We start from the raw sequence: 15,550 nt of genomic DNA, 5'->3' as shown, positions 1-15,550 counted from the left end.
GTGTCTCTCTCTCTCTCTCTCTCTCTCTCTCTCTCTCTCTCTCTCTCTCTCTCTCTCTCTCTCTATATATATATATATATATATATATATATATATCCCCTAACTTTAGTAGGTGTGTAGCTGAAAATAAATGTGGTACAACATAAAACTAAGTGAAAATACTCTTCACTCTGAAGAAATAACACACTAAACCAACAAGTGCTTATTGTGCTTTCATTTTAAGTGAGGAGGGCAGAAGGACAACAGGTCCTCCATTGAAAGAGTCTTCTTCCAAAATAGCAAGTTTTTTCTGATGTTTTTCTATTTGTCCATTATCAAATTCTTATTTATTTTTACACAAAAAAACGATGGTCGTTTAATGTTTTTGCGTTTTTTGTTGACACTCCAATACAATAAATACAGTGCATATCATACATAGATTCAAATGTTTTGACGTGTTAATCAGAAATCTACACAGCTACTCTGATAATTGCGTTTGAACTTCAGTGCGTTTGAACTTCAGGTCGCACACAACATCTTGCTCCCGTGGGGAGCAGAAGTTGAATTTTATCATACATACATAGAGTATCATCTCATACATACAGTCAAATGTTTGTGCCATGTTAATCAGAAATGTAAGTGACCACTGTGAAAATTGTGATGGGGAAAAAGTGTGTGTGTGTATAAGCGGAACATCTGGCTAACACACGACGGCTTTCTATTTGCGGCTGCGAAGGAGACATTTAGTTTTATGTGGGCCATATGTGTCAGCCAACTGTGACCTCTCAGTCATTCTTGAGGTCTAATTCAGAGTAGTTAAAGGAAAAAAAAAGCGGCACAACAATTGCAATGAGTTATGCACAGAGCCAAATTTGGTTAAATAGCGTGAGAAGCACATCACTGATCCACCTACTCATCCATGCTGAGACGGTTCGCACAACAAAACGAAAAATTTGTGTTGCAGCGATGGTCTGTCAACGATATGGATTTGATGGCTGATTTTAATTTGGTCATTAGGCACAACCTCGAAGAGAGGGCCCAGCATGCAGTCCTTAATCATCTCAGTGTCGGTGAATGGTTTGTTCTTTTTGGCAAGAGGGCCCAGCATGCAGTCCTTAATCATCTCAGTGAATGGTTTGTTCTTTTTGGCGAGAATCCATGCTAACCGCAGCGATGACTTCTGTTGTGTAGAGCAGGACCGCTGCAAGATATTCCGGCTTCGCTCGTGGTGGTCTTGTAAAATTTTTTGTTTCCGTGTGTGTATCCAAACGAGGGGATAAACCTCAGCAAACTTGTTTTGTTTGGAGGTGCCTCAACTCAACCTTATTTATATAGCATTTTAAAACAACCACTACAGTATGACCGATTCAAACCGATCCAATTTAAAACTATTCATCTTATATCTAGTCCCATTTTTTTTTAAATCTAAATAAAATCCCCAAATTAATCTTTATTTTTAACCAAATTTACTGCTTTGCAATGACAACATTGAAGTACTTTACTTTTCATCAACAATAAATATTCAAGTGCTTCGACAGGGCAAGTCCACCTCGCCAAATGTAGCTTTCCAAATATCCCCCCGGAATTTTCCAGTTATCGTGTTTAAGGTTGAAGGCAGAAAATCAACGCGTGGCCTCAGAGATTTACTTGGTGCTGTCAAATTTAGGCATCCGTAAAATGTCGTAGACTGATACTATGTCCTTTTCCTCCTCCCTATCAGGTGATGCATATGTTTAAAGGGTGTCGGCGCGAAGACTCGGCTCCCCATATCTACTCTGTGGCCCAGTCGGCCTACCGTAATCTTCTCACCACAAGGCAGGACCAGTCAATTGTTCTACTAGGAAAGTCTGGCAGTGGCAAAACCACCAACTGCCAGCACCTTGTCCAATATTTGGTCTCTATTGCTGGCAGTACAGGCAAAATCTTTTCTGGTAAGCATGCATTATCCTTTTTAGCGAAAACTGTTACTGTGATGTCTGGATGACAAAGCGTATCTGAGTTCAAGGGGAAGTCAACCCAATTTCTTTTTTTTTTTTTTTTTTACAATATGTTCTGTGTCTCGAAACACGATATTCTGATTTATATTGCTTTTGTTGAATATGAATTAAGGAGCAAAATGAGCAACTGTGATGCATAGAACATATGATGAAAGAGCACTTAGACTGTCAATAGTTAGTTGTCATTACACCAAAGGTCGCTTCAGAGAACTCCAATGATTTGTGCATTTCGAATATGGCTCAAATTGATAAATTTGACAGTGCCTCATAATGATCTGATTTTCACTTTGCTGTCGTTAGGACAGATGTGTGTTTTGCACCATTTGGGGCCACATTTGTGCCTCAGTGTTAGAGAGGTCGAATCCCAGCCCGGAGGTTGGTGGTTCTCTCCCCGACCATTGCAACCATGTCAAAGTGTCCTAGAGCAAGATACTGAACCCCAAGTTGGTTCAGATGTTACGTGCTGAGCAAATTACTTACAAAATGTAATATATTTCATATGACTAGTTACTTGCATTTGCATGTCATAAGTTTCTTTACAATATTACCATTTACCATTGTACTTCTTACCAAATTTATGATGGAATTTGAACAAGACATTGATCCTGATCAGAGCCTGTTTGATAACACCAATGCAAACTGTTGCTATTACACAGAGGAACAGTTTAATACTACTTTGTACTATTTAATATGACAGTATTCTATCTTGTATCTTTATCTTCCCTCTCCTGCGCACTGAAGCTACCAAAGCCCTCTTCCTCAGTGTCAGAATAGAACAGCCCCACCTTTGTTACACACCTTCTCCGTCTCTTTTGTTATCGCTGTCAGTATCACTTACGTCAGGAGTCAAATGCGCCGATGAGCTTGTGCAGTGCTCCCTTTCATGCAGCAGTCCATGCCTTTGGAAGCTGATTGCAAGTAGTGGATTTTTTTTATCCTGCTCCAAACTGTTGGGATCCAATAGCAAACTTCAGCAATAGCCGCTCTTGAGTCACATGCAGCCAGTTTTTCTCAAAGATTTCTGACCACTCATCGTCATCCAAGGTTCCCACTGAACTACACAAATGACTGAAATGGTGATCCAATATGAGTGCGACAGTTTCATTGGTTCACTGTGACGTATTTGGTAATATCATTCTTCAGACGAGACCAGTGTTCGGCGAGTTACTTCCAAAATGTAATATATTTCATGTGAATACTTCCTTGCATACATGAGTTAAAGCCACGGGGTTCAAAGCGTGGGGAAAAAAGTAACAGTATGTAGCCTGGGAACTACGCTAACCTAATATTGCGACTAAATTTGCAATGATTGATATTGTGCGTATATGTACTGATCTCATTTATACGATAAACGTGTGAATATCTTTTCTTGTCACTTAGCGGAGAAGTGGCAAGCAGTCTACACAATCCTTGAGGCTTTCGGTAACACTTCCACCTCTATGAACGCCAATGCCAGTCGCTTCTCGCATGTGGTGTCGCTTGACTTTGATCAAGCTGGACAAGTGGCATCTGCATCCATTCAGGTAACAAATCACAATCATTCCACCCTGACGTACTGTGAATGAAATCAAAAAGAAATGAACTGATGTCATTGAACAAAGTCAATTGAAGAACAGCGGCTTCTGCTGTTTTCTTTTATTCTTCTTAGACAATGTTGCTGGAGAAAATGAGGGTGAGCAGACGACCAGAGAACGAATCGACCTTCAACGTTTTCTATTACATGATGTCTGGGGCTGACAGCACCCTGAGGTGAATGTATTAGTATCTCTGTAGCCAAAACAGATCCGGTACGACATACTTCCTTTCATTTCTCTTGCCAGGGTTTCTGTATCGAACAGTGATTCCAAACCGGTGCATTGAAACCGCAAAATGGGTCACTGAGCCATTTTGGGGAGGGTTATGCACAGTTAGTACAAAATTAGAGGAGGTCCTTGGCTTACGATCGTACAGACACACATTTCCATGTTACAGATGGTGTAAGAAAAAAGTCTTCACGTGGTACTGGTACTACTAGGTTTTTAACTGTGGCAACGTATTTGTTTTTCATTAGATTGTTTTGTATCTATGCCCTTGAAGTGTTCTTTTATACAAATATTCACTTAATTACTTCTAGTAAATACTGTGTTACTGTAGGTTAGTGATTAGACGACCGCTCATTGTGTACAACATTGGATTTTGTGTACTGACGTCCATATTAAGTTGGAGGTTTTAAATAATCTGTAGACAGGCATGCGTCAGAAACGTTATTAGTTGGGGTGAAACGAGCAGCGTTTGAACAGCCTCTCAAATAAAAATTGCAATTGTGTTTTTTTTTTTTTTAAAGCATAATTATTCAGACTGTTCAGACTGTTAGGGTTGCTTTTGGTCTGAGTCTTTCACTTCCTAAAGACATTGATTGTTGCATTTCCCAAAAAGATCAGCACCAACTAATTCATTCTTGTATGTTTATCCTCAGTTTCATAATTAGGTGCTCTGAAAGGGACTTTGAACTTGGAAATATGTGGCGTTATTTTTCCAAATATGATATACATACAGTGCCTTGAAAAAGTAGTCTCACCCCTTGAACCTTTCACATTTTGCCACCTTACAACCACAAACTTCACTGTTTTTATTGCAATTTTATATGATTGACTAACACAAAGTAGCACAAAAGTGAAGTAGAATGAATGTAAATGATAGGAATTTTTCCAAATGTTTGACAAACAAAAATCAGAAAAATGTAGTGTGCATTTATATTCAGCCCTCCTGCATCAGTACTTTGTCAAGCCACCTTGTCCTGCAATTACGACGCAAGTCATTTGGGGTCGGTCTCCACCAGCTTTGTACATCGAGACACAGAAACTGTTGCCCATTCTTCTCTCAAAAAAGGCTCAAGCTCAGCCAGATTGGCTGGAGTGCATCTGTGAGCAGCAATTTTCAAATCTTACCCTAAACGCTCAAGGGGATTTATGTCTGGACTTTGACTGAGCCATGCATATTCTTTGGTTTGAACCATTCCATTGTAGCGCTGGCCTTACATTTAGGACAGTGGTTCTTAACCTGGGTTCGATCGAACTCAGGGGTTCGACGGAGCCTCTGCCATGGAGGTTAAGACACACCTGACTCAATATGTCAATTAGTGGTGACACACCTGCTTGGCCATCACTGGCTGGTCCATTTTCTGCACAAAAACTTATACTTATGTCTTGAAATTTTATTTAATTTTTTTTTCTCTTTTTAATAAATGCGTTTTTTTTATGTCTTGAATTTGTTAAAAAAAAATCAATCTTATTTTTATTTTTCACTAATGAAGGGTTCGGTGAATGTGGATATGAACTGGTTGGGTTGTGTACCTCTAACAACGTTAAGAACCACTGGTTTAGGGTCATTGTCTGGCTGCCTCCGACAGGTTTTCTTCCAGGATGGCCCTCTATTTCGCTCCGTCCATCTTCACATCAATTCGGACCCGCTTCCCTTTCCTTGCTGAAGAAAAGCAAGCCCACAGCATAATTTGCCCCCACCACAGTGGGGATGGGCTATTCAGGGAGATGAGCACTGTTACTTTGCCACCACACATAGCGCTTTACATTTAGCTCATAAAATTCACCCATCTGACTAAAGCACCTCCACATGTTTGCACTGTCCTCTACTTGGCAAAAAGGATTTCTTATCCCTTTCTTTCTCTCTTTATTTCTTCCTTTTTATTTTTATTTTATTTATTTTTATTTTTTTTAAATAACCTAATCCTGCTTTAAATTTACTGTTAACTAGAGTTCTTCACAGAACAGGGTCTGAACAACCGTCTGAAAGCACTTGCACTGACTTGTATTTTGGGGTATCAAAGCACACCACACTTTTCAGATTAATATTTGGTAAAATGTTGAAAACCGTATATAATTTTTCTTCTACGTCGCAATTATGTGCTGTCCCAGAAAATCTCAACAAAATACATTCGAGTTTGTGATTGTAAGATCACAATATGTGAAAAAGTTCAATGGTATGGATACTTTTTCAAGGCACTGCATGTCTTCAAATGGTATTCTAGAACAGCGCATTCAGTGCCGTTACGTATTGTTTGTTACGTCTATAAAAGTAAGTCGTGACTTAGCAATAGGATACTGCAGTTCCAATGGTGACAACAGCTGAGAACCAATTTCGTAGAAGTAGAAGAGATGCTCAAAGGGCTGGCCATTAACTTCCGGACATTTATGTGCGTCGCAAACTACTGCTTTTAGGTAACATTAGCCAATCGCTTTGCTGCACCTGCATTTTTTATTTCTTGTCGAAGGCCCGCCAGTGTTGTCAGATTGCTGCAATACACAACATCCTTTAGTGTACCTGTGTAGACAGTTAACACTTGAAAAGTACAAGAGTATTGTTTTCACATCTGCAAGTCTTACTTTTGCTTTATTTTTACAGAACTGAGCTACACTTTAACCATCTGGCTGAGAACAGCACTTTTGGCATCATTCCACAGTCAAAGGTAATGCTTCATCTGACAACAAGTATCCAAATTTAAGGATCCATAACAATACCAGTCAAAAGTTTGGAAACACCTTCGAATTCAAATAGACCCAAACACACAGAGGTCAAGAAATTCAAGCTGTTAACTCCTGATAAATCCCATCAATATTTCTTCATAATGTAGATGACTTAAGTATGAATCAACAATTCAGATTTTTTTTTTTTTTTTGGAAAATATTTTTTTAAAAAACAAACACTGAATTAGAGCATTGTTTCCAAAATGTTGACTGGTAATGAATGTGTAGATGTGTTGTGCGACATTAGGGGGTGACCGAAGTTTGATCTGATCTTCCCTTATTCAGCCCGAGGATAAACAGCGAGCATCCCAGCAGTTTACTAAGCTGCAGGCAGCTATGAAGGTGCTGGGCATTTCTCCTGAAGAGCAGAAGGCTCTCTGGCTTATCTTGGGAGCCATTTACCACCTGGGGGCTGCTGGAGCAACTAAAGGTAGGAACATCTTTTTGTGTCCCTAAAACTGATTCCATCTTTATTTGTTATGTTGATATGTGACGCTTAGCACAAAGATCAAAGTTACTGGGTGTCTGGGAATGTAGACTCCAGGAAGATGCTGTGGATGTGTCGTTATGAACCCAAAATTGGTTGGGTAAGGTGGTAAAGGAAGAAGGCCACCCTATACATTTTATACACCTTTGTGCTCAGTCATTTTTAGACCTCGGAAATATAAATCACAATGTGTTCTGTTACAATCCGTACAAATAACAGATTCCTAAAAAGTCAATACAGTATTGTTGGTCATTAAAATCATGCCTGGAGTGGCAAAAATAAGGTTGCCACCTTCCAGATCTGGAAATAATGGACATGCCTCACGGTTTTGCAGAGAGAAATTTGAGGGTTTGGATCCCTAAAATTCTGGAATGCATTGAATCGTGAATTTTTTTCATTTGAAATGCTTTGATTTAATTAACATTATTTAACTTGTCACATTAGCCTCTGGGCCCTGGGGTCACTTGGTGGTGAGTAAGGAAAGAGTAGTCAAGAAAGTATTTCAACATACTTAAAATTTAAAGTGCTTTCTTAGCAATGAACATGGTGATTTTATAGCCGGAAGTAGCCTCAACCTGAGCATAGCCTGCATGCTATTAAAAAGTGCTGTAAATAAAGACTTGTAATTTAACATTTTTAACATTTATGAAAAACTGAATAGCCTGAACTTGAGTATATAGACCAGACGTATTGTATCGTATACATGTAAAGATGAGATAAGAAAACCATTATTTGTTTCACAATGGAGAAATTCACAATCTACAGCAGCAAAATTTGGAGGGAAGAAAGTAGAAAAAAAACATCAAGTAATTTGCATACGCAAATAATTTTTTAATGAACTGTACACAGTACAGAATGCAATATAAATAGTACCAAGGTACCAAAAAAAAAAGGCACTGCAAAAGTGGTGTTTTTCTGAAAGCATGATGATGGGCAATCGAGATTCTTGAATACTAATGCATATTTTTTCTTGTGACTGAATTGATGAATCCATCAATTACGTTGTCCCTCTAACCACCTCTTTTTACTTGCATGTTTGCATGCTGCACCATATCAAATACAGATGGAGATGAAGGTAATTCGGGACAACCATGCACACACTTTGGTCTCTTTCACTTTCAAAACACTTTTGTTCAACCTTTCTCTTTAGCATTTCTGTTCTTATTGCCTTTATTCTGACTCCCAGGCCTTGAACCATTTGCATATTTATTGTTTTCCCCTTTCTTTTCATCTCTTGGCCCTTTTTCCACCTTGTTTGCGTCTTGATGCTCCTCCCCTTTATTTTACATTTTTCTTTTGGGTGAGACAAAAACTCTGACTTGCCACAATGACTTTTTTTTTTTTTAAGTTATTATTACTTCTGTTGGTGTTGTGTACACATCTCATTGCCGTTGGTGTAATTATTCGATGTATAATATTTCTCAGTTGACCAGCTTGTATTGAAATATTTCTTCCTGGCTCATTCAGCAGACTGATTCTTAAAACCTGAGATAGACTCTGTAACACAGGCATTTGTTTTTAAAACTTAGTAGGTTCTTCAGAAAAAAATACACTGTACTGTGGTTTTCATTGATCAAGTGGAGTGCTACCCGTTTACATATATACTGTAGTTCACATTCAAACAAAACATTTCCATTCTGTTAAGAACCTTTTTTGTCACAGCGACAGCAAAGCGTCAAATGGAAATTTAATCAAGAGTAAATACAGGATGTTCAAATTCCTGCCACATCTGCAGTGCAATTGTGTTGGACATGTGCATGTTGGAGTAAGAGACAGACAGTGGTTGTGTAGCCAGACCTTTGCCTGCCTGCCCACACCCACAGCTGGCTTTGAGCAAGCATGGTGTAAGTCTCCAAAGAAATGGTTTTATTTGGACAAAGTAACATTCACTGCGAGCAAGTGTATTTGAACTTTATTCAATCTAAAAAAAAACAAAAAAAAACCCTTGAACTATTCTTGCCTTTTCATTTACTTTGGCCATGTACCCATAACAGTCTTGTGTTTCCACCACACGATTTCCACCACACGATGTTTAGTCGGGATGGCCAAAGATCCATCGGCTGTTGTGATATTATAGCAACATATCAATGTGTGCTTGAGCTCTATTTTATATATATATATATATATAGAAGAAGAGATACACAACTCCATACTTGTGTGCTTACAGCCATTAAAAAGTGTCACAATTTATTACACCAGTGATTCTTTAAGTGTGGTATGAGTATCACCAGAATTGCACGTGCTCACGGTAGTGGTACTAAAGAATCACTGAGTTAAATGTTCAAATTTTGCAGAGTTATGTAATATTTTATGTGGCTTCAACTACAACTACTTCGTCAACTTTTTTTTTAATCCAGTGCAGTATGTTAATTAAGTACAGTTCAGTGCTATTCACCTAAGTACAATGCATATACTTTGACTCTTTCCTAACTGTTGACAAACATTTAGTTACATTTACTGTAGTTCCAATTTTATTTAAATTTTTGCAGTGCATTTTGATTGACTCATGAAGTACTGCTTCTTATTTTAATTTATTTAACTGTAGTGTTCATGTTCAAACTGTGCTTAATGTAACATACAGTAGCTTTCAATCATACTATAAAAGTACACGTTTTAAGAATAAACCTTCCGCCTTGTATCTGAGGAACGATTGGACCTCCTGTGCGTCCTTATTTTAATGTTGGTCATTGTGGTAGTTCTTAGAGGGACGAGTATTATTTGAATTGGCACTTGGTGTGAAAATCTTGAGAACCACTACATTACACTCGTGCTGCTCCATGTTACTTAAATCTCCTTTGTTGTCTTCCTCTGCTATTAACAGCGGTACTTTATTGTTCGTATTAAGTCCACCCTATACAAACTGTATACTGTAGTACTGTAACCCAAGGTTGCGTGGAGACAAATTGGTATATGTCGGGTATTTTGGAACCCATACGACACTGATGTGATCCAAAATGCTGGGCATAGAAAGTTAAGTACAGTATTCAGTGGGACAGAAAATAAGTATGCAGTTGGCAGTCATTGTAAGCTCATTCCTCATTCTTCCCGTTTTCATTGTTTGATCACTGTGGTTTTTTTCTTTTTTATCAGTTCCAACTACAGTACATATTTATTTTTCTTTTAAATGTCCTTTTATGAATATTTTATTTTAAAATTTATTTTCTAAATGCATTTTAGCTGGACGCAGGCAGTTTGCCCGTCATGAATGGGCCCAGAAGGCAGCATACCTTCTCGGATGCACCTTAGAGGAGCTGTCTTCTTCGATCTTCAAGAACCAGGCCAAAGGCATGAAGCACTCCACCTCATTCAGAGGGGGACCAGATGAAAATAGCCAAGGTGACTCAGGTATGTACTCCAAGTACCAGCATTCATATCATGTCCGTTTTTCTTACTTGTCGGCCTGTGGAGAAAATTTGGTTATTTCTCTTCAGTGCACTTGAATGTGTGGGTTATCAAATGACTGATAATGATGATTTATCAGATCAGATCATGGGTATTGTACAATCTTCACTGCAGGACACACAATTCAATCATTTCCGATTGTCTTGATAACACTTATGTGACATGCTTTGGTTAAATACCCCAAGGGTCAAGAATTACAACACACTCATCAATGTCTTATCTAACTGTCCTCTTCAACGTCAATTGTATTTTTACTTTCGCAGATGGCACTTCATCGTCAAGCTGCCAAGTTACAATTCCATAATGTGGATCTTCATGTACATACTACACAAATCAAATAACACAACTGCACTAAAAATAAAAAAGACCTCAGTATTGACACATTTTGGCAGCTCACAAAAAAAAAAAAAACCTTGTCAATCCTACTGCGGCCTAAAGTGGAAAACTTAAACCCTGTTCGTGTTATATTTATTTGGTTGCATAATGCAGGGGTGTCCAAAGTTTTTTTGGTAAGGGCCAAATACAGAAAAATAAGCAAAGGCTCGGGCCACACACTAGAGGTGACATACTGACACGTGCTCGTTCGGCACCTGTATACGATGCGTAGCTCTGATGCTTGGTCTCATAGTGCCGATGGACATTCTACTCTTTCATCACGGGAAAATCTTCATCGTAAATCAAACAGACACTCTTTCCTTTGATTTCTTAGAAGAAATATTCATTTTCCCACCGTGTTTCTTCTGCACTCACTTGCTATCTTTCGTCTCTTCGGTGCTGCCATTTCTGGTGACTCATGGTAAATGTTTTTTCTTTGCCTAATTTTTTCTAGTGGAGAAGCACCTTTTCCGTTACTGGCTCCATCTACTGTTGAAACTGAGAAGTTCAACAGAGTTGTAGCTCAAGCCCCATGTGCGGGCCATATTCAACTATATTTTTAGAATTTGCTGCGGGCCAATAAAAACAAATCCGCGGGCCGCAGTTGGCCCGCGGGCTATAGTTTGGACACCACTGGCATAATGTATCCTATAGTAAATCTTGCATTTATATTGTTCATACGTAGCATTAGGAAAATCTGCTGATGTCATATAAGAGTATGACTGAACAGCTCTTGTCGTACAACAGGGGTGTCAAAGTCATTTTAGTCGCGGGCCAATTTGGAGTTACATCTTCCCTCGGAGGGCCATTATGACAGTGAAACTACAAAATTATTACTTGTACACAGCAAATTAATAGATAACTAGTTTTGAAAACAGTCAAGTCAATTCTAATAGTTTGTTCAATTATTGTTCAAGTGAGTGTAAACAGGACAACAAAATTATTGCAACAATCTCAACGTGATTTATTACACATGACAATGTGACATTTCGGTACAGATTTTAGCAAGTTGACACACATGATTTGCTTTCGCGGGCCACATAAAATGACGTAGCGGGCCAGATTTGGCACCCGGGCCTTGAGTTTGACGCCTGTGTCGTAGAAGCTCTAGCATCCAAATGTAACAACCAAAAACCCAGAATATAATACATTTTATTTTTGTTTGCGAACATATAATCAGCTGCCATTTTGTTGTTGGAGATCGTTTGAATGTATTTCAATATTTTCTCCTGTCTTGTCTGTTGTATCAGCCCCGAAGATCACGGCCCTGGAGTGCTTAGAGGCAATGGCTTCAGGACTCTACGCAGAACTCTTCACTCTGGTGATATCCCTCATAAACAGGTCACACTCTTGAATTTCAAATGATCATTTCCTGTTTAAAATGGTGGACAAGCTTTAAATATTATACGTAACTCCATTTGAGAATTTACCCACGTAACGGTTAGGTACACATTGTTCTCGCTCCTTTAGCTCATACAAGCAAAACATTGGACTATTCTGAAGTGATCTTCTATGAGCCCTTATCACAAACCTGTGATTCAGATCCTTAAGGTGTCATGTTCGATCTGCTTTCAGAGCGCTGAAGTCCAGCCAACACTCTTTGTGCTCCCTTCTGATCGTGGACACTCCAGGTTTCCAGAACCCACTTCTTGCTCAGCAGCAGCGAGGAGCTACGTTTGAGGAGCTTTGTCATAACTACACCCAAGAGCGGCTTCAGACTTTGTTCCATGAACGAACCTTTGTCCAAGAAATGGAGCGATACAAAGAGGTGCTGTTGGGCCATTAAATACAAAACTGAACAGTGGCAATCACAGGAAATAAACATTCATGCAAAGGAACCATGAATATGTACTCACACAATGATCACTATAGTTTAGTTATGTCTGTTTTCTTGTCTTCTGTTTAACTTGAGTACTTTCTAAATTGTATACTTCTTCTCTCACTTTTAATGGTCAGATTCTTTCAACCCAATCAAGTAAAGTCTAAAACTGCATAATTTTATGAACTATTGCTGACTGTGTAGATGACTAACCCATCACCTTATCCCCTCCTGCATTTAGGAAAACATAGAACTTGCTTTAGATGACATAGAATCCAGTCCTTCAGTGTCTGTAGCAGCTATCGACCAAGCATCAGCTCAAGCTCTGGTAAGCAGAATCCTCAAATTGAGTCTGTTTCAGGAATCATCCATATGTGCTGTGAAAAAGTATTTGCTCAAGCGTTTGCGCTAATTGGTGATGAGTCTTTCACAGCGCAGTGGAGGAATTTTGGCCCACTCGTCTTCGCAGAATCTTCAACTCCGCCGTATTGGAGGGTCACACCACATCATCTCAATTGGATTAAAATCCAGACTTTGACTTGGCTACTCCAAAACCTTAATTTTGTTTTCTCTTAGCCATTCAGATATGGACTTGCTGGTCTGTTTTGGATTGTTGTCCTGCTGCATGATTCAAGGGCGCTTGAGTTTGAGGGCGCAAACTGATTTTCGGATGTTGTCCTTCAGCATTTTTGGTAGACAGCAGAATTAATTATCCCATCGGTCACAGCAAATTGTCCTGGTCCTGAGCAAGCAAAGCATCCACAGACTATCACACTGCCACCACCGCCAATTTTACCCCAGACGTAACTGCCCGCACATCAGAATGTTTTTCCAAAAGTCTTGAGTATCATCAAGATGTCTTTGAGCAAGTGTGAGACGAGCCTTTGTGTTCTTTTTGGACAGCAGTGGTTTTCACCGAGGAACTCTCCAAGGGATGCCCTGGGAATGTTTGCCACTGTTCCCAGTTTTATCCATTTGTGGGTACTGGCTCTGACAGTGGTTTGCTTGAGCCCCAGAGTCTTGGAAATGGCTTTGTAACCTTGTCCAGATTGATAGATTTCAAAAACTTTTTTTTTAAATTTCTTCTTGAATATCTTCGTATCGTGGCATTATGCGTTTGTTTCTTGAGATCGCGTCGCCTACTTTGTCTGACAGATTCTATTTACGTCATTTCTTGATTCAACAAATGTAGTGCGACGGTGTTGCCTGTGAAAATGAACTCAGCTTTCCCAAAATTGTCGTCGTCACGGTCACTATTTTAATTAAAATGAGCTGGGGTGGAGCAATTACTTTTTCATATAGGAAGGAAGATAAGTTAAGATAACCTTTTCTTTGTCCCACACTGGGGAAATTTGCAGTCTACAGCAGCAAAATTGGTTGGTTAAAAAAAAAGGAACAGGTAGTTTGGGATTTTTTTTTTGTGCTTTAAAAAATTAAACTGGCATTTAGAAACTGCATTTTGTATTTCCTTGGTTAGTCTGTGTGCGATATTAAAATTGTTTTGCTGAACCGAAACTTTGTATGTGATAAATATGCAAAGAACACAAAAATCAGGAATGGGGCAAATACTATTTCACAGCACTGTAAAGTCACAAAGGTCATTCTCCTCTCCCCTAGCTTGCCTACTTGCCCATCTGTCTGAATGGAAGATTCTTTCAGGTGTGTGTCAAAAGTGAAGTTTTTCGTCTGAAATTAAATGATACATGAAAGTGTCTCAAGAAACCTTATAAGTGACCACAAGCTGCATTTGACATATTTATTCCATTCATTTGCGGCAGATAACAGATGACGATAGACACAAGAGTAGAAAAGTGACACGATAGAATCGTCTTTGTGATATATATCGTCACGATAAAATCGTGTTTGCAATATATATCGTCATATCGCCCAGCTCTAGTATGTATGTATGTACTACTCACTCACAATACTGACAATTTTGCTACAAACCGTTTTTGTGTGGCATCACAAAAAAATAAAATACAATAACCATCCATCCTTTTCTGAGGTTTAGCTTAGAAAAATACATTTTCTTTGCTTTTATTGAAAGACCTTGAGTGTCTGTTTTACTTCTACTTTTATTAAAGCTAGTGATATTCCACCTGCTCAATGTGATTTAGACATATTTCTGACATATCGACTACAGTATTACCTTTTTACCTTGTCAAAACTACGTTACACCAATACAACACGTGTCATGCACGTGTCTTGTGACACGCTGACTTTTGAGGTCTGGCTCAACATTTCTTTCATATACATAGCTGTTAGGAAATTATTTTTGAATCAAAATTTAAGGCTTTAGAGTCAGGAAATTCATTCAGTTACCTTACCGTACATCGTGTTTAAAAGGAAACTCAGAAGCCGTGCTTTTGGGTTGAGGAGCAAGTTTGTTGAGGTTTGTGTGAAAATGTTGTATACTTTTGGTTAAATCAGACTTATCTTTTTTTTTTTTTGGATATTTCAGGTTCGTACTCTGGCCAGGACAGATGAAGCCCGTGGCCTTCTCTGGCTGATGGAAGAAGAGGCAGTTAATCCTCGCGGTTCAGAGGAGACTATGCTGGAAAGGCTCTTTAATTACTATGGCTCAACAGAGGGAGAACGGAAAGGTGAACTGCAACCGTCAATTGAAGCATCCTATTCACTGCAGATCCCCGTAAAAACTCCAGAAAATCAAAGCTACACAGCCATAGGACTGAGTATACACAAATCGCGCTGGTCGCAGCACTTGTTGGCGTCTTTAGGTTCCATACAAATGCACCCTATACCAGGGGCCCCCAACCTTTTTTGCCCCACGGACCGGTTTATGTCAGACAATATTTTCAGGGACCGGCATTTAAGGTGTGGCGGAAATAATACAACAAAATAATATGGTATGAGCTGCATGAAAACTGTGGTGTTTTCGAAATATAATAATAAACACAAGGAGCGTCTAATCTGGTCGCAACGCTCTGATAATGTTTAATGCCTTCAAAAT

General features: G+C 39.0%; 1 protein-coding gene across 12 annotated transcripts in view; it reads left to right on the top strand.

Moving 5' to 3' along the window:
* Positions 1-15,550, top strand: part of myo18ab (myosin XVIIIA b) — a 99,400-nt gene that overhangs the window by 44,892 nt on the left and 38,958 nt on the right. For 11 of the 12 annotated variants that reach the window (XM_019861288.1, XM_019861286.1, XM_019861293.1 and 8 more), the window contains 11 exons: positions 1,700-1,910; positions 3,357-3,499; positions 3,625-3,725; positions 6,375-6,438; positions 6,782-6,926; positions 8,047-8,058; positions 10,161-10,328; positions 12,011-12,101; positions 12,336-12,528; positions 12,821-12,907; positions 15,041-15,182. In XM_019861288.1, coding sequence (XP_019716847.1) covers positions 1,700-1,910; positions 3,357-3,499; positions 3,625-3,725; positions 6,375-6,438; positions 6,782-6,926; positions 8,047-8,058; positions 10,161-10,328; positions 12,011-12,101; positions 12,336-12,528; positions 12,821-12,907; positions 15,041-15,182 — 1,357 coding nt within the window. The remainder of the gene's footprint in view (positions 1-1,699; positions 1,911-3,356; positions 3,500-3,624; positions 3,726-6,374; positions 6,439-6,781; positions 6,927-8,046; positions 8,059-10,160; positions 10,329-12,010; positions 12,102-12,335; positions 12,529-12,820; positions 12,908-15,040; positions 15,183-15,550) is intronic. The other variant, XM_019861282.1, reaches the window with a different exon arrangement.

The sequence above is a fragment of the Hippocampus comes genome, unplaced genomic scaffold, assembly GCF_001891065.2.
Source record: "Hippocampus comes isolate QL1 unplaced genomic scaffold, H_comes_QL1_v1.1 scaffold122, whole genome shotgun sequence".
NCBI classification, from domain to species: Eukaryota; Metazoa; Chordata; class Actinopteri; order Syngnathiformes; family Syngnathidae; genus Hippocampus; species Hippocampus comes.
Note: the sequence above shows the minus strand (reverse complement) of the source record. Positions and strands in the feature narration are given on the sequence as shown.